The 26,944-nt window shown below is 42.6% G+C and overlaps 1 protein-coding gene across 1 annotated transcript in view; it reads right to left on the bottom strand.

The window, feature by feature from the left end:
- Nucleotides 1–26,944, bottom strand: part of LOC147898364 (uncharacterized) — a 206,955-nt gene that overhangs the window by 71,311 nt on the left and 108,700 nt on the right. Inside the window, exon 11 of the mRNA XM_087378766.1 lies at nt 7,645–7,758. Coding sequence (XP_087234892.1) covers nt 7,645–7,758 — 114 coding nt within the window. The remainder of the gene's footprint in view (nt 1–7,644; nt 7,759–26,944) is intronic.

Genomic DNA, 26,944 nt, shown 5'->3' on the forward strand with positions numbered 1-26,944 from the left:
TCCACTTCTCCTTTGTTGGATGTTGACTCAGAGATTCGTTGCTATAATCGCAAACATCATGGTATCTCTCAGTCCTCCGTTTCCCAAGACAAGATGCCTAAGTGTTCTGCTTTGGCTTTTCCTTCTTCTGTTTTTCAGAAGGATCTCCTTGGTCGCCTATGTGTTCTAAATCCGTTCAAAGTAATCCTTCTCATGGTTTTCTACTTTCTCGTTCCCTTTCCTCCCAGCCAATTCTGTCCAACCTTTCTTAGGCCCAATAGTTGGGGGTTTGTCTGTATTTCAAAGTAATCCTTCTCATGGTTTTCTACTTTCTCGTTCCCTTTCCTCCCAACCAATTCTGTCCAACTTAGGCCCAATAGTTGGGGGTTTGTCTGTATTTCATGGACAGAGTGATGACACTTCCCTCTTTGCGTGCATGGTCTGAATTTGCAGTTGGTGCTAGCAAAATTTCTTCTTTTATCTTTCTCGGAAAGGGTTTCTATTATGCTCACTGTACAGAAATTGAGACAATTTTTCAATTGGTGAGCATGGGAGGAGTTTGTGGTCCAGGTCATTTGGCAATGGTGATGCCTTGGGATCCTCTTTTTGATCCACCACAATCTTTGCTTCGACAATGTCCAGTGTGGGTTTCACTGAAGGATTTGCCGGTTCCTTTTCTTCCGCATATACATTCTCTGGCAGCCCTTCTTGGTAGAGTGCTTTTTATCCCTAAGAGGGATTTTTTGGTTACTAGCACAGATGTTTGTGTTTGTGTGATGTGGGATATGGAGCAGCCTATTCCTGCATGCTTGGATGTGGATTTGGGTTTGGCTCAGCCTTTTCAGATTCGTCTGCAATTTTCTTCTTTTCCAAATGCTTGCTATAAATGCAGACAACTGGGTCATTTTGCACAGGACTGCGCTTCTACTCCAGCTCTAGGTACCTCAGTTCCTTCTCCAGCAGTTCCGGCAACTGGTTTTCTTCTTTTGGGATATAGGTAGTCAAGCAATCTTCCAAACCAGTTAAGGTATGGAAGCGAGTTAAAGATGTTTCAGCGCCAGATTGTTCTCTGGTTAATACCTTTGTTGTTAAAGAAGATCGGGATCAGTCTATTATTGAGCATACTCAACATACTCCTCTTCAGGATATGGAGTTACATGTTGAAGAGGGGTTTAAACAGGATGATGCACATGGTACATCTCATGCTGATGCACAGGGTGAAGCTGTAATGATGTGTCATGATTTATCAGCTGCAGCTCCTATGTCAGAGTGTGTAGATGTTACTCAAGTCCCTATGCCTGTGAAGACAGTGCCAAAGTCTCTATCTGTTCAAGATGCAGATGTTCCTTTTTCATTGGATTCTTTTCATCCTTGGTTGAGACAAGTTTTTGACCCTATGGTTCAAAAATTCAAGTTGCCAGCTTATATCAAGAAGAATTACAAGGGGGGAAAACAGCTTTCATTTATTGATGGTGATGTCACTCCCTTGCATCACTTTTTGCACGGTGATGTCACTCCCTTGCATCACTTTTTGCAAGACAATAGTCTTAAAATGAAGGATGTGTTGTTAGATCCTCCTCCAAATGATATGTAAATTTTATCTTGGTTGCCTCATGAGTTTTTCTCTCTAAAGCTTGCTTGTAAATTTGATCTTTGTACTCAATGGTGGGTTTTCACCTCGTTTGAGGTTTCCCACAAAGAAATATAAGATTTCACTATATTTTAAATAAAAATGTGTGTGTGTGTGTGTGTGTGTGTGTGTGTGAGAGAGAGAGAGAGAGAGAGAGAGAGAGAGAAGAACCTCGCGACCTTTGCCACTCTCCTTACCTGCTGTACGGCTGTCCGTACAGGTCTTGCACCTATCTCCGCTTTTCCGTACAGATTCTGCGCCTACTGTACGGCTGTTCCATAAAGGTTTTGTGCACAGCTTCTGCTTTCCATACAGATTCTGAGTGCAGGCTCCCGTACAGGTTCTGCACTCCGTACAGGTTCTACATTCCTATGATGTTCCGTACAGATTCGCTGTAGAAATTTTGCATTACAAAGATTCACTGCTTTCCGTGCAAATTGGCTGTACAGAGTTTCACACAGTTTCACGTACTCATTGGTTGTGTGAATTCGCCGACTGCTATTCCGTACAACTTTGCTTCGTGTGTGTGCACTTCACATTTGCTGTTCCGTACAGCTCTACTTGGTGTGTGTACACTTTCCCTGCTCGCCGTACAGGCGTGTACCGGGACTGTGTGGGTGGTCTTCTATTTTTCATGGTTGCGTATGAGTTCGAGAAAAAAATGCAGAAGGATCGAATGGGACAGCATAAGAAGCAAAAGCAGGCTAAGGTGTTCATGATTCCTTTGAAGCAAAACTAGTGTATGATGTTATGCATGAAGGCTTCGAGAATACGCATAAAGCTTGGACAAAGTCAGCACCTTCAATTGGGCTGATGGTTGAGGTGGACGATATTGTTGATCCAGTGAGGGAATATGCAAATACGCCGTCATCATTTTCTTTCCAGGTCAGATGCCTATTGCTGCAAATGTTGGAAATTCGCTCACTAGGACACTTGGTGGTCCTTTTGTTCACAAGGTCCATTATGCAGCCAGGGGCTTTTTTGAGGTTATCATGAGAGATGAAGAACATAAGCAAATGCTACTGGAGCATTCTCCTCTTTTTTTTGGACAACAAATGGTACATGTTCTTCCATGGTCACCGTCCCAAGGTTGACTGTCAGGTCTTTCTCTCTACAGAACACTGCTAGGGGCTCTAGATGTCTCTACAGCCCCTCCGCTGAAGATGATATAAGGACTATGTCATCAGTGTATAGCAATATATATATCATGAGGTCAGCCAATAATAATCCCTCGCCTCCCAAGCGGTCTATGAAGGATATGATCTCATCTCGATGTAAAGTCTGAAGAGAGTCGATGAGAGGGGACAACCTTGCTTCACCCCGATCATGCTCTCGACCCAATCGGATAGACCTCTTGGGGCATGGACTTTACCTTTGACTAACTCATATAGGCTCATCACACCCCATATCAACGTCTCTAGAATCTGCATCTCATGTAGTCTCTTGATCATGTGGGATCGTGGGACAGTGTCGAAGGCCTTCCGAAAGCCTACGAAACATGTGTACACTTTCTGGTGTCTGGACCTTGCCTCCTCAATGATGGCCCTCGGAGTGAAGATGTGATCTAGAGTAGAGTGCTGCCTCTTGAACCCTGCCTGCTTTAGTTCCCGCTACCCCCGTGCCTCTGTATGACTGTTGATCTCCCTCTCTAGTACCGATTCATAAACCTTGGCCAATGTGTGGCCAATTCACAAGGGTGTGGTAGTTCCCAGAATCCATGGAGTCTCCTGCTTTGTGTATCGATACAATAGTGGTGGTGCTCCAAGTCCGTGGGAAACCGTGGCATATAGCCTGGTTGAACAACTGTTCTAGAACTGGGGCTAAGACCTCGTGCCCATGTGCAAAATGCTCAGTCCGTAAGCCATCATGATCCTGTGCTTTTCGGTTTTTTAGTTGGCGGAGGGCAGCTGAACAGTGACATGTAGTGGGCCTGGGCATAGCGTACATTCTGTGTAGTGAACAAGTGACATGTAGTGGGCCTGGGCATAGCGGACATGTCCGGTGGGCCTGCATCGGAGCATCATATTTTGAGCATGCATAAGTGTGCCACACTCTAGGATCAGTGATGGGAATGGGTGGCTTCCCCTCCGAAAGAAGCCCCCATCTAGTGAAATCTCCTACTCGCAATTATCTGAAGATATCATCCATCATGTGTGTAAGGAACGCCCGTATCTCCCAGTGTGTTAGCTATCGAAACATCCGTTCTGCCTCAGAGGATGTCAATTGGCTCAGGGCTTGCTCTCGTGTGACATGGGCTCGTGCCTCTCTGCACTCGTCGTCAAACCAAGGGTTTTGAGGCATCTTCCCATCACGAACCCGTGTGGATCGGGTCGTAGGGAAGAATATGGTAGCAACGTCGTGTACTACCGAGGCAAGGGTGTCAGAGGTGTTGGCGAGGTCTATATCATCACTTAGTAGGATCGGAAGCTCTCTGGGTAAGTGGCTCACATAAACTCGGTCGAGGGCGCGGTCAAAGTGGACTTGGACACGAGCAAGCGTGGCAAGAACTCTTCCTGTGACTGGTGTGGTAGTAGCGGAGATACAAAAGACCAGATATCTGTGGTCAGCTCTGAGTGGGGGAGGGCTCCTTCACTTAGTCCTCATTCGGTTCAGTTTGGTAAAGCAGTCTTTAGTTCCTCTTTTGTAGTAAGGGTTCTCCCTCCATACAATACTTGTTTCTTTACATTTGTATTCAGCCCTCTAGGCTAGACATTTCGGTATTTATTTTTCCCTCTTCGAAGGCGCGCTATATTCTCTCCCTCTAATTCTTCCACGCACTCCATAGTTTCACTTGTGTTTTGAGCGCATTATTCTTTCAATTCAGATACTAGTGAGTACAAGAGAGAGTAAGTCTATCTCCCTCTTACATAAATGGCAACTCCTATAGACCATATAATTGCTTAAAAACTGGGCAAATTTCATGTACAACCAGTAAAATAGCACTTTGTGTTGTTAGTACTAGACAACGATGCTAAGGAGCATGCCCAAGTTGCTACTCTGGAGTGTGGCAAGCCTTAAACAAAAGCAATGAGTTCATCACGTCTACAACAGAAGAAATTCCTATTAGTTCAGCATTGGACTGCAATTGACCACAGATGACAGCCAAAGTGAGAAACAGTAAGAACTTCTATTTCCAAAGTGTATGTTCCATAAAGAGTACAATGTGGTGAGGGATGTGTCAATTTTACGAGGAAAAACCTATGAGCAGGTTTATTCAAGCGTGTTTTTCAAGAGATTTAAAAAATTGTGTTTCTTTAGGAAACATGGTTTTTACACTTTTATTTTTACTAGAGCTAGATCCCTTTATCATAAAAATATACAGACTAGTCACTCATTCATTTTTACATAACATAAATTTTCTTATTCATAGACATCCCTTTGTATCCCTATTATTACCTTAAAAATGTGTTGAAAAATAATTCCTTTAAGAAACATCCCTCATAATCACTCTCAATGTAATAATATTATATATATATAATTACTTAGTAAACACATTTATATCAATATGACAGGAGCTTTCTAGTGTTTTTATAGCATAAATAACAAGATATTTATGGCTTTTTTTTAAAGAAGTTTAAATTACTATAAATAAGTATTAACTTGGGCTTATATATCACTCTCATCAAATACATGTAATATTTAATACTATATATGCAAGATTTTCCAAAATAGAACCCTATAGATGTGCCCAAATGGGGTTTTCCGATCAATTTGAGTGGTTGAATGACTATATTTGGACATTAGATGTGAAAGTTGTCACTATATTTGGATGATGACTATATTTGGACATCTTCTACTAGCTAGTCAAAACAAGTCACATGCTAGATGGCTTATGGAAAAGCCTTATGTTGAACCCTAAAGAAGTGATGACGTAGAGAGCTCACTGGGGGCAAAAAGGATCCATAGACAAGAGAGCTGTAAATCACACAGCCATACTCTATATTTTTATCAATAGAACCATGTATAGTCTCATGGGCTATAAAAATAGAGAGAATGGCTGTATGATTTACAAGAGACTTGTAAATCACCACACAGCCATATTCTATATTTTTATAGCCCCATGGGCTCTTCCACCAACATCATCAATGATGTCATCTAGGTATCTCCTAGATCCTAGGTCAACTCTTAGAATACCTCCATCGCCCCAAAAGGAGCCAAGCCAATCTTGTGCTACCAACTCCAACCAACACACATAAGACTAAACCTATCAAGGTTTGACCTTCCAACACCCCCCTCAAATCGAAGATAGACGTTCACATGACATTCTATCCAAATTGGCAGATTCTCGACAAACAGTGAATACTCAAAATAAAGAGTTTCACTACTCAAAGTCGGAATCAAGATCTAAAGAGAGTATGAGCACTCGAAATCTTCCTCACAGTCACAAAGAGAAGATTTTACAAAGAGGCTTAAACTCAAAAATGATAGTCTGTCAAAAAATGAAAGACAAACCAAAAATCAACCCCCCTTACTCAAGGCATTACAATCATTTTGGGGGACATCCAGGGAAGAGAACCCAAAACCATAACCTTGCGTATTTACGGAAATCCATGATGCCTTCCAAAGCATCTACAAGCAATCAATCCCTCCGTAAAACTTTCAGACACAAAAATAGTTACCTACCAATTCTCCGGTAAGGATCATAACATTTATCCACATTCCTTTGTATGCGTGAGGATCTGCTGGTGTAGGAAAGGCCATCACTCCCGTACCATATCCCATAGTTAGTTTACTGACTTCATGGAAAAGAAGAATTCTATTCGGGGAGGAAGAATCAAAGATCAATCGTTTACTTTGATTGTAGACAAATTCTGCGATGAACTTCAGCAATGGTGTTGTAACCTCTGAAGTGTCAATCTAGGGTCCGATAGCTCTCAAGCAACAAAGGCCCATGAGCAGAATACAGCTAATCAGCAAACCGGACATGGATTCTCAGACTTTGTGTCGCTAGCTTTCCACTTCTGCCATGAATTGCGAGCAACGATATATATATATATATATATATATATATATATAAAGATAGAAATTCTAGTATTCAGCATTCTTTTCAATAGTCTCATTGCTTCCCATTATCACCAACAGCTTCAAGTTTTGGAAAACTCTTGCTGTGCTTATAAAATTCAGGGCCTCCCATGAATTTAGTTCCAGCCAGGCATTACACTACCCATATAGCAAATAAAGATGTGAGGATGCAGAGAGTACCATGAATCGAGAATAAATACTTTAACGACGCTTTATGAAATATAAGACTGTTGTTTCGATTCAAATTTCCCTGTCAGACTGAAACATATATTATGCTAACACCACAGTAAGATCACGCTGATCTGATTGTCAAATCAAAGGCTTCAACAGTGCGACACAGAGATTGAGATAGCACTGCTGCAGAACTTCTAGAATTGGCTTGAAGCTTGGCCATGTCTCATTAGCTCTGTGATTAGAATAATGGCAATCTGTCTAGCAAGTGCAGGCTCTGCTCTGATAAAACTGATCAACATAGTGAGCTCACGGAGGAAAGGGATCCATGGACAAGAGAGTTGTAAATCATAGAGCCATACTCTATATTTTTACAAATAGAACCAGTTACAACTTTTATAACCTCATGGGCTCTTCCCTCACATCATCAATGATGTCATCTAGGCATCTTCTAAATCCTAGATCAACTCCTAGAATATCTCCATCACACCAAAAGGAGATGATTCTATCTTGTGCTACAACTCCAACCAACACACATAAGACTCAACCTATCAAGGTTTTCCCTTCCAACAAGAAGAAACACTTATCATGATTACGGTAACAGGCATGCCACAACTGTACTCCTGCAACACAGCTTTTAGCAGTCTTGTGATAGATAATTCACTCATGTTATAAATAATTTAGATTTCTCGAATAAACACAGAATAATGCAACGCCTTATTGAAGAGAGAAGAAAATTTGGAGTCTAAGCAAGTTACAGAAACTGCATATCCTCTGTCTTCTGAGTTCTGCAATCCCACCCATATTAGGCTATTTGATTGAGTGACAGGTTATGAACTAACCTTCCTGGATGCATATCTGGAAAATACACAGGTCGTAACTGATTTTCATTGCTAATCATATTGCAGTTGCTGTGAATCCAAGGGTAAATTACCCATTCCAAGGGTGCTTGAGTGCTGCAAGAAATGGAGGAAAGACTTAAAACCAAACCTTAACATTTTAAAAACTGATTGATTGCAAATACAACATCCAATGGTGTCACATTCCTATCTTATAAACGGAATCCAAAAGAATGGACTATCAAAACTCACTAACAGTTTTGCGACCTCAAACACATATCTACCTAGCATTTGGATGAGCATCAGCTGCTGTCACTAGTTTCCTGCAACAGTACTAAATATACGCCATTCACATACATATGTACTCCATTAGGCTGTAAATTTGTCTTCACAGGTCATTGCAGCTTCGATGAAGCAGATGTGGAGTATTTTTGTTAGGCTTCTCCTCAAGTGCTAACCTTAATCATGGCTTGCTTCACCCTTCACCTCTAAAACTCTCGAAGAACATCATTACAAGACGGTTGTCAAAATTATTTAGAAGTGGGTGTATGCATGTGCCTATAAAATGCTCTATAACTACGCTTGTGTGCTCATGACACCGAAGGGGAAGACGTTGTACCATCACTACAATGGAGCTAAGCTCTTATATACAGCTATCATGAGGTTAAAACTACAATGTTTGTTTTTGTTTTAAAGGATGAGCTTGGGACTGTGCTTGGACACATACACACGGACACGCATGCACACATCTGTGTGTGCATGCGTGTCCAAGAAAAGTTATTTCTGTTCGACGACCTCCACCCCCTCGCACTTAGAATGGTGCATCTTCTAGTGGAAACTCTCCAGAGGTCAATTCAGGGATTGGGATCACATGGGCTGTAGTGACAGCTAGCAGAACCCTCTTCCCTGAAGAAGAGGTTGCTGCTTTGCTGTCTACTCCTCAGGCAGATGTTTCTTCTCAGGGAAGACGCCCTGACCCTGAGGCAGAAATGCAGGGTTGACATCCTGAAGGTTGCTGCTGTACATAGCTGTTTCTCTCCTATAAATATCTGTAAATATGACTGCTCATATCAAATGCTTTAGAATTAATGTTCAGGGGATGTGTGATAGTAGGAAATGGAAATCTGTGTGGCTGTATATCAATAGATTTCAGCCTGATATAGTGGCATTACAAGAACACAATCAACATGTCTATGCAGGAAAGACAGGTCATTACTGTGGCTATGATATCTTCTATGCTGGGGAGCACTCTTTCTCAGGTGTAGTCTTTTTGATTGAGCATGAGCTTCAGCCAGTTATTGATTTAAATGACAATCAAGGCAGATGGATTATTCTTCAATGCATCATTCAAGGCCAGGTGTTTGAATTTGCTTCTGTCTATGCACCTCAATCTTCTCGGGATAGAAGTGCAATTTGGGATGCCATGCAACGATATCCATGGAGATATCATGCCTTTATATGTGGGGATTTCAATAATGCTCCGCAACAGGGTGACAATACCTCAGGAAATACACATATGTTAGCCCCTAAAAGGCATGCATGGTCTCAAATACTAATGCATCTTGATTTGGTTGATCTTTGGAAGGAATTGCAGCCTTTGTCACCAGGATACACTTTCTAACATAATGCCCTTTCTTCTTATCAGGCACGTCTAGATCGCTGGTATAGTGTAGCTCCGCAACAAAATGATGATTTTACATGCAAAATGTGGATTGACTATGCCTTTGTGCATTCAGATCATGCACTGTTATGGTTGAGGTTATCTTTTTATGATATGCCAGATGATAGACTGCCTCAAAGGCGACATCTGATTGTCAACAATAGCTATTTGCAGCATGTTGTTTTCAAGGCAATGGTTACTGAAGCATATCAATCTCTGTCTTCTCAGAGCCACTTTGATATTGATAATGCATGGGATTCTTTTGTTTCCAAAAAGCAAGTTGTAATTAGAGCTTATGGCAAGTCTTACATGAAGACTCTGAGGGAAACTGTTGCTCAGGCCAAATCGACTTCTCAAGACCTCACTGAACTCAGTCATCTTCGTCCCTTGTCCTTGCATGAGCAAACAACACTATGCCAAGCTAAACATTGTCCTCAAATAAATGATCACAGGAAACCGGCTAAATGGGAGACTAGAGCAAGACAAAGAGCTTTTACAGATAAAGGCTGCTCTTCCAAACAATTTTTTAAAAGCTTGCATCAGAAGAGATTAAAAACAAACATTTGCAGGGTGCTTCTACTTGATGGTTCATGGACTACATCACGGTCACAGCTTGCTTCTGTTTGTGTACATCATTTCTCTCAGCAGTTTGGTTCTGCCGATCCTCCCTCGCAACAGGTTTTGTCTGCAAGAAATTTACTTTTGCAGCATGTTTCTCCTATTATTTCCACTACTCAAGCTTTGAAATTGGAGGAACCTTTTATTGAGAGAGAATAGTTAGACGCAATCAAATCCCGTGGTAGATGGAAATCTCCAGGATGGGAAGCTCTTACAGTTGAGTTTTTTCTAGAATATTGGCCTCTTTTGAAGCATACATTGCTGCATATGGTGAACTCTGCTTGGCAATATTAGAAAATGTCAAACACATGGAAGAGAGGACTTGTCAAACTCCTTCCAAAAAAGCAAATTTGTGAATCTTCGGCTGATTGGAGACCTATCACGCTTATGCCAGTCATTTACAAATTTACCACCAAAATGATTGCTGATCGGCTAAAAGGCTATTTCCATGATGGGTTGCATCCTACGCAATATGATTTTGTTCCTCGTAGGCATATCACAGATAACATTGCTAATGCTTATGTTGGAATCGATACGCCAAATATATGCAGCATGATGTTTTGCTATTGCAAGTTGATATTGCCAAAGCTTTTGATACTGTTAAGTGGGACTTTATTTCATCAACTATGCAGGCCTTGGGATTTGGCACAAAAATGCAGCAAGTTATCAATTGGCTATATCAAGATAGTAAAGCTGCTTGCATACTTTCAGGGGATATTCCTACAACTTGGACTCTTGGTTGTTCTGTTCGGCAAGGATGTCCCCTCAGCGCTTTACTATTTGTCATAGCCACTCATCCAATGCTTCAATATATGGACCACCTTTTGGACACTGGCATGTTGCACGGATTGAAAATTCCTGGTAGCCGTAGCATGATCGCTTAAGCATATGTTGATGATTGGTAGCTGTAGCATGATCGCTCAAGCATATGCTGATGATTCTTTCTTTACCCTGAAAAATACTTAGAGCGATCTCTCCATGATTATGTAGGCTCTTTCTAGATATCGTTTGGCTGCTGGTCTTCATGTCAATTTTCAGAAACCAAAGCTACTGCCGTTGCACGGTAAAGACTGGCATAGTCTTTTGTCGCTTGGGAAAATTGTTCCAACTTCTCAATTGATTCGACATCTTGGCTATCCTCTCAACAAACTGATTGGGTGCTCACAAAGTTGAGGGCAAAACTTGAATATTGGAAGCTTGCAACTTGGCCATTACATGTTCGATTGCGAATAATGCAATCCATTTTGATAGCATACATACAATTCTATCTGCCTCTCATCATGTTCACTAAGGCAGATCTAGTTTCCTTTATGTTTGCTATCATGGAGATTTTCAGGTGTTCAAAAAATGGCAAGAAAAATCTCATATTACTCTCTATGCATCGTCTCTGCTCTCCAAAGATGCACGGAGGTCCGAACATACTCAATATTCAAAAGCATATACTTGCTCACAGGGGGAAAATGATGTTGCAGTTTATGCAAGGGGATCAGCCTTGGGCGTTCATGATCCGCTCTCTTTTGTTGCATATTGATACTTCTGCTTTTGGGCATTGGCAACCTACACAGTGGGATTTTCTATTTGGCTCTATTCAAGGCAAGATCAGAGGCTGCCCTTTTGTTTCTCATTTGCTTCTTGATTAGAGCATATTTTATCCCACTTGGAATGGCATGGCAGGGATTCTTCCTTGAGGGCTGAGAATATTTATTGGTCCAAAGTATTCCACCCTCCTTTGGCTATACAAGAACCCAGGTGTTCTTATTTTATATCTTTCAAAGGCATTTCTTCTATGGCGGATGTACTTCAGGATGATGGCACTCTTTTATCTTTTTCTACGGCTGCTAGCAAATATGGTTTGGGAGCTCATTATCGTCTTTTATGGCATAAAGTTTCCGAAATGCTTCAACCTTTCTTGCCGGTACCTCGTTTGGAACTTCAGGATAGGCTTGAGGATTGGACTCTACATTCTTCTTCCTCTTCAGCCCGTCCTTTTAAGCTCTCACATATCACAGTGCCTTCTCTGTATAAAGTGTTGTTACTTCCGCCTTGGATTTCTGACAGAGCAAATTATGTTTGGCATATGGATCGCCCACAAAAGTGGTGGAGAAAGCGGCTGCGTCTCCTTTGGCATTATAAAGTCCCTCTTCAGCAACAGCTTTTCCTTTGGCGAGTCCTACTTGGCATTTTTCCATCTGAGCAGTTACTCGCGCATAGACATATTGCTCCGGCTGTTTGCCACAGATGTCTACATTCCGCTGAATCTGTGCTTCACATCTTTTGGCACTGTCCACACACTTGTGATTTCCTCGCTCTCATTCGACACGGGCTTCGAGCGAGATTTCCTACTGTTACTTTTGGCAGGCTCTTCTGGTTATTTGGTTTTCATCCAGCTAGATAGGGTTTTGATTTATTTTTCGTTTGGGTGCGCTACTGGGCACTGTGGACTCTATGGATGGACAGAAATCATAGAGTCTTTGGTGATCCTACTTTTCCATCTTTTGTTTTTTTCAAACGATCTCTGCGGCAATCGTTTTATGATTGCTTTCAGACTCATTTGATTGATCATGATGTATATATAGCTTATACTGAGATTTTCAGTTGAGTAGTAGTTACTCCGCTTTCGAAGTAACTATGAATGTAATTATTTTACAGCAATAAAATATTTCTTCTCACAAAAAAAAGTGTGTATGAGAAAATCTACAGTCTCCTTCAGCTCCAGATACTAGTATTCCGGATGCAGATATTTCTCTGGAGTTTCATGTTCCTTCCCCTGAGAAGCTTGTTGATATGCTTGCCCCTTTACAGAGCCTCTCAGTCTCGGATGATGTTGTTCCTTTTTCCGTGGAATCTTTTCATCCTTGGTTGCAGCAGGTTTTTCATCATGTGGTTCAGAAGTTTCGGCTTCCAGCTTACATTAAGAAGAATCACAAGGGAAAAAAACAACTTTGTTTTATTGATGGGGATGTCACTCCGTTCCATCACTTTTTACAAGTCAATAATTTGAAAGTGGATGATGTTTTGTTGGATTCTCCTCCAACTGATATGTAAATTTTTACTTGGTTGCCTCATGAGTTTTTTTCTCTCAGCTCTTACTTGTAAATTTTATCTTTGTACTTATTGGTGGGTTTTCACCTCTTTTTGAGGTTTCCCATGCAAAAATAAAAGATTTCACTAAAAAAAAAAGTGTGTGTGTGTGAGAGAGAAAGAAAGAAAAAAAGAAAAAAAATTTATTAGAGTCTTCGAAAGACCGATGGGTCTATGAGACTGAAAGAAAACCTGATACAAATCACAATAAGGGTGGAGCTACTGAAACGAGCATCATCACCCGTGCTGATCATACATAATCAAATACATCTGCATGTAACAATGAAGAGAAAAGGACTGGAGCAGAGCGGAATGCTCCGTATGTCATGTCGCCCTGGCTGGTGCATAGCCGGTGATGGGACGCTAGCGCCCATCAAGGGGTTCCATGCGTCTCGACCTCCTGGACGAGGCTCGACACAAGACCAGAGCCACCGTGACTCCCGTGGGACATATCCCGGGTCTAAACAATGACAAGAGGTCCCCCAGAGTGATCTGTGTCCCCTTGATGTCTCGTGTGTCGTGCTACGGTCATCGGGTCGGGGTCTTTGTCACGTCTGCGGCTAGAGACTAGACGATCAATGTCACTCGATGGGAAGAACTCTGTGATCCTGCTCTGAGAGGTGTGTGATGATGTGGCCAAGCCCCATCGCCTGAGTAAGTACTCTCTGTGTCGGACCCCCTCGTGAATAAAGGCCGCGAGGCATCTCTGATCTGGGTAGGCGAGGAATAATGAAAGGAGCCCGGAGCCGTCTCTGAAGAGGCAGTGGTAGCGACCTCAAATCTCGTAGTACACTGGGCACCTGAAAATAAAATGCTCCTCCGACTCAACCTCCTGGCAATCGCACAATATGCATAAACGATGCTCCCTAGGAGAGAGAGAGAGAGAGAGAGGAGAGAGAGAGAGAAAGAAGAAAGAAAGAAAGTGTATTATTGTCCACTAAAGGCCACAATTGGCCCATAGGAGAGAGAGAGAGAGAGAGAGAGAGAGAGAGAGAGAGTGCAATGGTGAGCTCAGCCCCTCCCTCACCCATCCATATACCTTGCCCGCAGCCTGCTATTGCTGCTGCGCCTGCATCTGTATCCCATTTGTCAGCCCCTGTACATCTTCCGTCTGCACTTGCTCCTTCCTTTGCCCCTACGCAGGCCGTACCTGCTGTATGATCGTCCGTACAGGCTCCCCCCTCCGTACAGGTTCCTTTACCCGTTCTTTTTCCTTCTTTTGTACCTACTCCCATGTTCGTACAGCCAAATTCTGTACCAAATTCGTCTTCCCCTCTGCCTCTGCAGCCTTTTGCTCATTGCTTTCTTCCACTCACGCTTGTGAGCGGTGTGGGGCTGGCCCCTTGGTGGTTGACCTCCCTCTCTCCTGGCAATCTTGACTAGTGACTGCCTCTTAAGCGAAAATCTTTTATTGCCAAGTATCGTAACAATCTTTGACTTGGCCCATTTATCTATGAACTGAACATTGGGGGGATTGGGATACCTAGAGCGAACAGCAGCGAGCGTCTCATCAGCCAACTTTTTTGGATGGTCTTTGTAGTGAATAAAGCAATCTCTGTAATTGTTAGCACTTACAGAGTGCATGAAGGCCATGATGTCCTTCCCCCATGCATCCATCAAGATTCCCTCTTTGACAAGCATTCCTCCTTGCATTATTGTTGTTGTGATGCTCTTAAACTTTCAAGACAATAAGCTCCTTTCACCTTTTCCTGATGTCTCTTCCTCCCCTCTTCCTGCGGCTCCGATAGATGGCTCTTTCGTTTTCTTTGCTTCAGCCCCCCCTTCTTCTTTCGGCGGAAGCGTGCTGGTTTGCCTCCTTCCACCTTGGTTAAATCGGCAAAGTTGGATATCGCGGATGGTCCTTCGTCTTCCCTTCAACTGGACCTTCTTCGCCAGATGTGTTTTGCTTCTGTCACAGATGTTCCTTCATCGGGTTCACAGCTTGTTTGTTCTTTGGACTCTGCCCTTCTGGTTTCCAGTCTTCGACAGGCTCAACAGTTTGGGGTCTATCTCTACTTTATGGACAGGGTTCTATCTGCAACTCAACTTCGTCGTTGGGCTGAAGTTGCAGTGGGTCAAGATTGCCTTTCCTCCTTTGTCTTTCTGGGCAAAGGTTTTTATTATGCCCACTGCTCTTCAACTGATGTGGTGGAGCGACTTGTCAGTCGTGCTGGTATTCATGGGGCTGGTTTCTTTGCTTATGTAATGCCCTGGGATCCACTATTTGATCAGTCTGCCTCTCTTCTGATTCACTGTCCGGTTTGGATTACCCTCAAAGCGTTGCCTCTGCCTCTTCTTCAGCATCTTTCTACTCTTGCAGCTTTTTTGGGGAGGCCTCTACATGTTCCGAGACAAGAGTTTTTGCAGGCTACTCGGGATGTTCGCCTTTGTATTTTATGGGATATGATGCAGCCCGTGCCCTCTACTCTGGATCTTGATTTGGGATTTGCTCATCGGATGCGCATCAGGCTGCATTTTGCCTCTTTTCCTACAGCATGTTATCGCTGCCGGCAGGTTGGTCATTTTGCACGTGCTTGCCCTTCAACTTCCTTGACCACTCCTCTTGCTCCTTCTTCAACAGTAAAGTTAAATCTTCCTTCTCCTCCGGTTTCTGCTAAGGCTTTACTGGATAAGCCTTCTTTTACTGCTCCGAAGCATTACTGGAGGAAGGTAGAAAAATCACAGGTTTATCTTTCTCTTGCTAAAGAAGTTCAGGATCCGAAGTTCAAGATCCGACTCCCATTGAGCATCATCAGCCTCCTTCTCCTCTAGATATGAATGTGCCCCTTGCAGAGGGGATCATACAAGATGCTGCACATGCTCTTTCTCATGTTGATCCTCGAAGTGAAGCTGAAATGCCGAGTCCTGCTTTATCAGATGCAGCTCTTTCGTCGCAGGATACAGATGTTGATCTAGCTCCTTTGCCTCTGATGCCTGTGCCAGAGTCTTCTTCTGTTTGGGATGCAAAAGTGCCTTTTTTACTGGAATCTTTTCATCCCATGTTACAACAGGTTTTTGACCCTGTGATTCAGAAATTTTGGGTACCAGCCTATATCAAGAAGAATCACAAGGGCAAAAAACAGCTGGTTTATATTGATGGTGTGGTTTCATCACTGCATCAGTTTTTACAGAGCAATAATTTGAAGATGGAGGATGCTGTGTTTGATCCTCCTCCAGCTTGATACGTAACTTTTTACTTGGCTGCCTCATGACTTTTGCTTTGAGGCTTTACTTGTAAAAAAAATTTCTTGTACTTATTTGGTTGGGTTTTACCTCTTTTTAAGGTTTCCCACACAGAAATATAAGATTTCACTATTTTAAAAAAAAAAGTTTGTGAGAGAGAGAGAGAGCTGGTGAGCGATGGAGACCTCCTCCTCCTCTGCTCCGACAGCCTCTGTTCCCTCCCTAGTTTTGCCCGTACAACCCCCGTCTTCCTCCTTGCAGTCTTCATCACCATCCGTACAGCTGCCGTCAGCTGTATGGAATTTCATACAGCCCCCCGACCCCTGCAGTTCTTTGTACAGCCTTCGGTTCAGCTCCCGTGCTCCATACAACATCCTGTATAGCTGTCGCTTCCTGTCCAGCCCTTTCTACAACCCTTCGTATAGGTACACGTGGTGCAGTCGACCATAACTGCTTCATCCGTACCTACTCCACTTGCTCCATCCGTACCTACAAAATCCGTACAGGTTTCTCCGTCCGTACATGATTCCATGTCCGTACAGGATTCTTAGCATGTACATGATTCCCATCCGTACATCCCGTACAATCTGTACGACCATCCATACAGTCTGTACAATCGTCCGTACAGGCTCCCGAAACATCTTTTGTTTTTCCTGCTTCCTTTGTTCCTCTTGCCGGAGTTTTCATTCGACGGAAGCGCGGTGCTTTGCCTTCTTCATCCTCTTTCAAATCGGCAAAGCTTGATCTCACAGATGGCCCTTCTTCCCTTCAGCTGCATCTTCTGCGCCAGTTATGTTCAGCCTCTGTCACAGATGTTCCTTCATCGGGTTCCCCGTTTGTTTGTTCATTGGATTCTACCCTTCTGGTTTCAGGTCTTCAACACGCTGAGCAGTTTGGGGTCCGTCTTTACTTTATGGGCAGGGTTCTTTTTGCCGCTCATCTTCGTCGTTGGGCTGAAGCTACAACGGATCCGGATTGTATTTCCTCCTTTGTCTTTTTGGGCAAACGGTTTTATTATGCCCACGTTTCTTCGACTGATGTGGTGGAGCGGCTAGTCAGCCGTGCTGGTGTTCCTGGGGCTGGTTTCTTTGCTTATGTGATGCCCTCGGATCCACTTTTCGATCCTTTTGCTACCCTTCTGACTCACTGTCCGATCTGGATTAATCTCAAAGCGCTACCTGTGCCTCTTCTTCACAATCTTCCTACTCTTGCAATGCTTTTGGGAAGGCCTCTTCATGTTCCGTGACAGGAGTTCTTGCAAGCTTCCTGTGATGTTCGCCTTTGCGTTTTGTGGGATATGATGCAGCCCGTGCCACCTACTCTAGATCTTGATTTGGGATTTTGCCATCTGATGCGCATCAGGCTGCATTTTGCATCTTTTCCCACTGCATGTTATCGGTGCTGACAGGTTGGTCATTTTGCACGTGATTGCCCTTCTGCATCCAGGCCCACTCCTCCTGCTCCTTCAGCTGTCAAGGTTACTCTCCCTTCTCCTCCGGTTTCTGCTCTGGCCTCTTTGGAGAAGCCTTCTTCTACTGCTCCAAAGCACTACTGGAGGAAAGTAGATAAATCACAAGCCAATCTTTCTCTTGCTGAAGAAGCTCAGGATCGCACCCCTGTTAAGCACCATCAGTCTCCTCCTCCTCAAGATATGGATGTGCCCCTTGCAGAGGGGATTATACAAGATGATCCGCATGCTCTCTCTCAGGTTGCTATCCCGACTGAAGCTGAAATGATGAGTCCTGATTTATCTGATGCAGCTCTTTCGTCAAATACTCCTTCAGAGAGTACAGATATTGATCCAGTTCCTATGTCTGTGAAGACTGTGCCAGAGTCTCTTTCTGTTCAGGATGCAGATGTTTCTTTTTCTCCGGAGTCTTTTCATCCTATGATGCAACAGGTTTTTGACCCTGTGATTCAAAAATTCTGGCTTCCAGCTTATATTAAGAAGAATCACATGGGCAAAAAACAGCTGGTTTTTATTGATGGTTTAGTTTCTTCACTGCATCAATTTTTACAAAGCAACAATCTGAAATTGGAGGATGTTGTGTTTGATCCTCCTCCAGTTTGATCTTGTAACTTTTTACTTGGTTCCCTCATGACTTTCGCTCTGAGGCTTTACTTGTAAATTTTTCCTTTGTACTAATTGTTGGGTTTTAACCTCTTCTTGGGGTTTCTCACACAGAAATAAAAGATTTCACTAAAAAGAAAAAAAAGTGTGTATGTGTATTGCCAAAGCTTTTGACACTGTAAAGTGGGACTTTATTTCATCCACTATGCAGGCCTTGGGATTTGGCACAAAAATGCAGCAAGTTATCAATTGGCTATATCAAGATAGTAAAGCTGCCTACATACTTTCAGGGGATATTTCTACAACCTTGAATCTTGGTTGTTCTATTCGGCAAGGATGTCCTCTCAGTGCTTTACTTTTTGCCATAGCCACTCATCCAATGCTTCAATATATGGACCACCTCTTGGACACTGGCATGTTGCACGGATTGGAAATTCCTGGCAGCCGTAGCATGATCGCTCAAGCATATGATGATTCTTTCTTTACCCCGGAAAATACTCAGAGCGATCTCTCCATGATTATGTAGGCTCTTTCTACCTATGGTTTGGCTGCTGGTCTTTGTGTCAATTTTCAAAAATCAAAATTATTGCCGTTGCATGCTAAAGACTGGCATAGTCGTTTGTGGCCTGGGGAAATTGTTTCAACTTCTCAATTGATTCGACATCTTGGCTATCCTCTAGGTTGGGGGCTCACTCGTTGTCAACAAACTGATTGGGTGCTCACAAAGTTGAGGGCGAAACTTGAATATTGGAAGCTTGCAACTTGGCCATTACATGTTCGTTTGCGAATAACGCAATCCATTTTGATAGAATACATACAATTCTATCTGCCTCTCATCATGTTCACTAAGGCAGATTTGGTTTCCTTTATGTCTGCTATCATGGAGAATTTTCTGGTGTTCAAAAAATGACAAGAAAAGTCTCATATTACTCTCTATGCATCGTCTCTGCTCTGCAAAGATGCACGGGGGTCTAAACATACTCAATATTCAAATGCATATACTTGCTCACAGGGGGGAAATGATGTTGCAGTTTATGCAAGGGGATCAGCCTTGGGCTTTCATGATCCACTCTCTTTTGTTGCATATTGATACTTCTGCTTTTGGGCATTGGCAGCCTACACAGTGGGATTTCCTATTTGGCTCTATTCAACGCAAGATCAGAGGCTGCCCTTTTGTCTCTCGTTTGCTTCTTGATTGGAAGTATATTTTATCCCACGTGGAATGGAATGGCAGAGATTCTGTTGGGAAATTCCTTGAGGGCTGAGAATATTTATTGGTCCAAAGTATTCCACCCTCCTTTCGCTATACAAGAACCCAGGCGTTCTTATTTTCTATCTTTCAAAGGCATTTCTTCCGTGGCGGATGTACTTCAGGATGATGGCACTCTTTTATCGTTTTCTATGGCTGCTAGCAAATATGGTTTGGGAGCTCATTACCGTCGTTTATGGCATCAAATTTCAGAACTGCTTCAACCTTTCTTGCCGGTACCTCATTCGGAACTTCAAAATAGGCTTGAGGATTGGATTCTGCATTCTTCTTCCTCTTCAACCCGTCCTTTGAAGCTCTCGCATATCACAGTGCCTTCTATGTATAAAGTGTTATTACTTCCGCCTTGGATTTCTGACAGAGCAAATTATGTTCGGCATATGGATCGCCCACTAAAGCGGTGGAGAAAGCGGCTGTGTCTCCTTTGGCATTATAAAGTCCCTCTTCGACAACAGCTTTTCCTTTGGCGAGTCCTACTTGGCATTTTTCTATCTGGGCAGTTACTCACGCATAGACATATTGCTCCGGCTGCTTGCCAAAGATGTCTACATTTTGTTGAATCTGTGCTTCACATCTTCTGGCACTGTCCACACACTTGTGATTTCCTCGCTCTCATCCAATAGGGGCTTCGAGCGAGATTTCCTACTATTACTTTTCGCAGGTTCTTTTGGTTGTTTGGTTTTCATCCAACTAGATAGGGTTTTGATTTATTTTTTGTTTGGGTGCGCTACTGGGCACTGTGGACTCTATGGATGGATAGAAATCATAGAGTTTTTGGTGATCCTACTTTTCCATCCTTTCTTTTTTTCAAATGATCGCTGTAGCAATCGTTATATGATTGCTTTCAGACTCATTTGATTGATAATGATGTATATACAGCTTATACTGAGATTTTCAGTTGAGTAGTAGTTACTCCACTTTTGAAGCAACTATGAATGTAATTATTTTACAGCAATAAAATATTTCTTCTCACAAAAAAAAAGTGTGTGTGTGTCTGTGTGGAGGTTGTTTTGTTTGATTCTCCTCCAGTGGATATGAAACTTTTTACTGGGCTGCCTCGTGAGTTTTTCTCTGAGGCTAGGCTTGTAAATTTTTTCTTTGTACCTATTGGTGCGTTTTTACCTCTTTTTGGGTTTCCCACACAGAAATAAAAGATTTCACTTAAATGAAAGTGTGTGTGATGTGTGATGGTTGCAAATTGAAACTAGTATGGATGTATATCAGCCAATTGTAGCCTGATATAGTTACTTTGCAAGAGCATAATCAGCGTATGTATGCTGGTCAGATAGGCCATTTTGCTGGTTATGATATCTTCTGGAGAGCACTCCTTTTCTGCCGTGGCTTTTTTGGTAAAGCACGACCTTCAACCTATTGTGGCCCTCAATGATCGCCATGGTAGATGGATTATTGTTCAATGTCTTGTTAAAGGGAAACTTTTTGAATTTGCATCAGTTTATGCCTCCCAATCTTCTCGTGATAGAGCTTTCATCTGGGCTACCATGCATAGCTATCCATAGCGACAACATGCCTTCATTTGTGGTGACTTTAATAATACCCCTCAATCAGGTGACAACACCTGAGGCCACACTCATATCTTGGCTTCTCAAACACAAGCATGCTCTGATTTTTTGATTCAGTTGCGCCTGGTTGATCTCTGGAAGGAATCATAGCCCATGCTTCCAGGCTATACCTTTCAGCATAATGCTCCATCTTCTTATCGGGCAAGCTTGGACAAATGGTATTAGGTTAATCCACAGCATTGTGATGCCTTTACTTGTCAAATTTGGGTTGATCATGCTTTCACACATTCAAATCATGATCCTCTTTGGTTGAGGCTTTCCTTACATGAATTTCCCACTAACACATTGCCTTGCCGAAGGCTTCTGCTGATTAATAATAGTTATCTGGAGCATGCTGACTTTAAAGTCTTGGTCTCTGATGCTATTCAGCCTCTCTCTCGTCAGATACACATTGGTTTGGATTATGCCTGGCAGGATTTTGTTGCTCGAAAGCAAGCAGTTATTCAAGATTATGGCAAATCCTATATGCAAGCCACAAGGGAGACTGTAGCACATGCCAAATTTACTTGTCAGAGTTTGACTGAGCTTGCTCATCTTTGGCCGTTGTCTTCAGAGGAAAGCATGCTCTTATGTCAGGCTCAATTCTCTCTTCAATCCAATGATCGCAGAAAGCTTGCTAAATGGGAAACGTGATCCAAACAACAGGCTTTTTGGGATAAAGGCTGCTCTTCCAAGCAATTTTTTAAGAGCTTACACTGCAAAAGATAGGCTGCCAATATCTGTCGGATCCGGATGCCTCATAGTTCTTGGTTAACATCTCGTTCAGAGCTTGTTGATTTATGTGCGCAGCACTTCTCCACTCATTTTGGGCATGTGGATATTCTTTCTCCTCAGGTCGTGTCTGCACGTCAGCATCTTTTGCAACAAGTTCACCCAATTCTATCTGATGCTCAGGCTTTGGAACTTGAACATCCCTTCACTGAAAGGGAATTGTCTGATGCACTGAGATCCTATGACAGATGGAAATCTCCAGGATGGGATGGTCTCACTGTTGAATTCTTTCTTGCTTTCTGGGATCTTCTTAAATTCACCTTGCTGCAAATGGTAAATGTAGCATGGCAAAATCAGAAAATGCATGTGTCATGGAAAAAGGGTCTTCTCAAGCTGATTCCAAAAAAGCAGCTATTTCATTCACTTGGTGATTGGAGGCCAATCACGCTCATGCCAGTCATTTACAAAGTCATTGCCAAAATGGTGTTTGATCATATTAAAGGTTACTTGCATGATGGGTTGCATCCCTCCCAATATGGCTTTGTTCCACGTCGCCATATCACAAATAACATTGCCAATGCTTATATTGGGATTCAATATGCCAAATACACGCAGCAGGATGTTCTACTCTTACAGGTAGATATTGCAAAATCCTTTGACACAGTTCAATGGGATTTCAGCTCGCAAACTATGCGAGCTTTGGGGTTTGGACCAAAAATGCTGCAGGTTATTTACTGGCTTTACAGAGATAGCAATGTAGCTTGCATTTTTTTTTGGGATATCTCTGATGAGTGGACTCTTTGTTGTTCGGTCCGTCAGGGATGCCCTCTCAGTGCTTTACTATATGCCATTGCTACTCATCCTATGCTGCAATATGTTGATCATCTTGTGGCTACAAGATCACTTCATGACTTGAAATTGGATGCTAATTGCAGCATGGTTGCTCAAGCTTATGCTGATGATTCTTTCTTTACCCCGAAGAATACACCCCATGGTCTTGGTGCCTTGATGCAAGCCCTCTCTGTTTATGGTTTGGCAGTTGGTCTTCATGTTAATTTTCAGAAGTCTAAGCTGCTCCCTTTCCAAAGACTGGCATAGTCTCTTATGGCCCGAGGATATCATTCCACCCACTCAGTTTGTTCGTCATCTTGGTTACCCTTTGGGGTGGGAACTCACTCGCTGACAACAAATTTTGATTGGGTTTTTGCTAACCTTCGAAAAAAGGTTGAGTATTCGAAACTGGCAACCTAGCCTTTGCACATTTGTCTTCGAATAGTGCAGTCCATCCTTGTGGCATATATTCAATTTTACTTGCCACCATTGATCATGTTCACTAAGCCAGATCCTACATCTTTCATGTCTGTTTATGGAAATCTTTTGGCAATCCAAACATGGCAGAAAAATTCTCAAGCTGCTTTCGATGCATCACATTTGTTCTCCCAAGATGCATGGTGGGTTGAACATCACGGATATTCACGTGCATATCCTTGCCCATAGGGGGAAAATGTTGCTGCAATTTCTACAAGGTGATCAGCCTTGGCTCTTATGATTAGATCTCTAGTCAATCCTATCAGTATTTCTGCGTTTGGTTATTGGCATCTCGATCAATGGGATTTCCTTTTTGGCTGCACTGATGGCACTTTGCCTGGCTGCCCTTTTCTCTCCCGCCTGCTTCTTTACTGGAAGCATGTTCTTTCTCATCTGGAATGGAATGGTCGGCAGTCTTTAGTTGGGAATTCTTTGAGAGCTGAAAGCATTCACTGGTCGAAAGTCTTTCAGCCTCCCTTGGCTTTACAGGAACCTCGACGTTCCTACTTTGTCTCATTTAAAGGCATCACCTCGGTTGCTGATAGTGTGCTCCCTTTTTCTTTGGCAGCCACCAGATATGGATTGGGCTCTCCTTATCGTCCTTTGTGGCAACAAATTACTTCTATGCTTTCGCCTTTGTTCCGATTTTAGATTACTGTGCCTGCATTGTATAAAATTCTTTTGCCTCAATCTTGGGTTTCAGAGAGAGGTGATTTTGTTTGGCGAATGCATCGCCCAGCCAAGTGGTGGACGAAAAGATTACAGCAACTTTGAATCTATAAAGTACCGCTTCGGCAACAGGTTTGCTTTTGGCGAGTTCTTTTGGGAGTGTTTCCATCTGGACAGCTATTGGCTCATCGACACATTATTCTTGCACTTCGCCACTTTGTTCATTAGTAAAGAGGGGTTATTTTATTTGGCGGAAACTTTTAATTGAGGAACTTTTAAAATACCCTTGAACGCACATGATACATATAATTTCTTAGTAATGCGCCTCCCGAGACCTTTGATAAGTCTTGGTATCTCAAAGAGGGAGAAAGGCATTTGAAGATACAACAGTATCTGAACCAATTTAGGAGGTACCCTTAGGGGAGCTATTTTTTCAATTGCAACAGGCTTGCTCACAATCCAAGATCCTTTTGTCAGATGAGGTCAGATACATCCTCCAGAAGCCCAACTGTGGTTTTCGAGTTTGTGCCCTGTACTTCCTCCTGAAGATCTACAAACCCACATTGTTGGGTAGACCAATCTGCTCTTATAATGGTTTTGTCTTTGAGCATGCTTCTATTTGGTGGCACCACAATCTTCGGAGACTGTGCCTCACTTGTTTTGGCATTGTCCGTGCTCTCGTGAGTTTTTTAATCTGCTTTGACAGCGCCTGCGAGCGAGATTCCCATCTGTTCTGTTTGGGAAGTTCTTCTGGCTATTTGTGTTTCATCCATCCAGACCGGAGTTTCATCTTTTCTTCGTTTGGGTTCGCTACTGCACACTATGGACTTTATGGACATATAGGAATTGTAAAGTCTTTGGTGATCCTACTTTCTCTCTGTTTGGCTTTATTAGGCGTTCTCTGCAGCAATCTTTCTTTGATTGCTTGCAGACCTGTTGCATAGATCATGAGGTCTTTTCGGCATATACTGAAATTTCCAGTTGATGTACTTGTAGCACCTTGTTTTGAGGTTGCTACTCATGTAATATAATCAATCAAATATTTCACCCCCAAAAAAAATTGTGTGTGTGTGTGTGTGTGTTGGGGGGGGGGGGGGGGGGTGCAGTGGTGTGCGAGTGTAGTATGTTGGTGTGTGTGAGAGAGAGAGTGGGGGATTTTGATTTTTCGGTGTAAGAGAGAAATATTGTGCTAGCCCTTCTGCTCCCACGCTGCATCTGCTTGTTTCTCCCTCAGTTTGACGACCCTGAGGTTCCGTTTGACGCCCGTTTTGTCTTCGTACACTCTGTCCCAAAAAAAATAAAAATAAAAATTCGTACTATAAAAAATCCATACGAGTTTGTTCGTACAGTGGAAAAATTCCGTACAATTTTGTCCGTACTGTTTGAAAATCCGTACTATAAGATTTTTGTACAGATTCATCCGTACAGATTCTGTTGATGTTGTACCTGCTGTGCTTTCCTCCTTGTAAAGCTTTGTTGCTTCCAAGCCTTTTCCTTGACTCGAATGGCAGATTATTCCTATGAGAAAACCTTTCACAAAGACAAGTCGGTTTCCAACAAGAAACAAAAACAGGTGATGGATTCAAATGATTCCCTTCATGACTCTGCTGAGGCTTAGCTTGTTTATGAGGTTGTGCATGAAGGGTTTGAAGACACCCATAAAGGTTGGAAAGATCCACTTCCCACCACTAGCATTATGGTGGAAGTGGATGATATCTTTGATCCAGTTAAGGAGTATGCAAAAGCATGCCATTATAATTTTATTCCCAGGATGGATGCTTGCTGCAGCAGATGTTGGGAATTGGTTGACTCCAACCCTGGGTGGTTCTTATGTCAAAAAAGTTCATTATGCAACGAGGGGCTTTTTTGAGATCGTGGAGTTTGCATGAGGAAATCAGCTTTGGCCTGTGAATCGTAATCCCAAATGGTGGCATAAAAGATTAAAGAAATTATGGTCATGCAAACTTCCTGTTCGTCCACACGTTTTTCTATGGAGAGTGATGCTTGGTGTTATTCCATGTGGCCAGCTCCTCTCATGTAAACATATTGCTTTTGGTATCTGTCACAGATGTCTGGCTCCAAGGGAATCTTTACTTCATCTTTTCTGGCATTGCCTTGACACTACTGACTTTTGGTTTTTCTCTAGCAGGGACCCTAAGCCTGGTTTCCTACTGGTTGCTTTGGCAAGCTTTTTTGGCTTTTCGGCATCAATCCACGGAGGCTCGTGTTTGACCTTTTTTTCACCTCGGTTCAATATTCGGCTCTTACACTCTCTGCAAACACAAAAATCACACATGCGCACAAACTTTTTTTTGTGGTAAAATCTATGTAACTTTATATTACAATAAGCAATTCCTGGAAAAGGAACATGCAATTACATCAGAAAATGGCATTATAAAACAAGCACAAGAATCTATATTACGAGCACACAGACAGTCCTAAAATGATAGTTCGTAGTGACATCCAAAAAATGTGAAACTTAAACAAGGCGGTATCACCAAAGACACTATGACTTCATTCCTTCCACAGGGTTGAGAGTCCCCAATAACAAGCCCATGTGCAGAAAAGATCAAACCCATGTCGTCTCGGGATAGATCCCAAATAGCCAAAAATGCTTGCCAAAGCAAGTAGTAGGAAACTGTGCCCGGAGATGCTGCTAAAGAAAGAGTAAAAAACAGTCCCCAAGGAGGGGACATGCAGCTACAACATCAAAAGATCTCATTATATCACAAAAATGCAAGATAATCAAGATCCATAAACATGCCAGGAAGAACTAATACTTGGCAAGGAACCGATCACCAAAGACACTATGGTTTTGGTCCTTCCATAGAGTCCATATTGCTCAATAGCGAACCCAAGTAGAAAAAATATCATACCCCTGCCTAACAGGGTGAACCCCAAGCAACCAGAATAGCTATCAAAGCAAGCACTAGAAAAGCATGCCTCAAGATGCTGCGGTAGGAAAAAACAAAAAGTCACGAGATTTAGGGCAATGCCATGAGAAGCTATCTAAAGGAAGTCTTAGAACATTGCAGCAAAGTCCTCTTGGTAGTACACAAGCTCGCTAAGAAAACACTCACAACACAGTAAACTTTATGAGAATTTCTTTGCACTCATGTGAAAGACCACTTTTTTTTTTTTCTTCAAAGAAAGGA

This window comes from Dipteris shenzhenensis, chromosome 9, assembly GCF_047967505.1.
Source record: "Dipteris shenzhenensis isolate YYH24624 ecotype China chromosome 9, Dip_SZ_1.0, whole genome shotgun sequence".
Taxonomy (NCBI): domain Eukaryota; kingdom Viridiplantae; phylum Streptophyta; class Polypodiopsida; order Gleicheniales; family Dipteridaceae; genus Dipteris; species Dipteris shenzhenensis.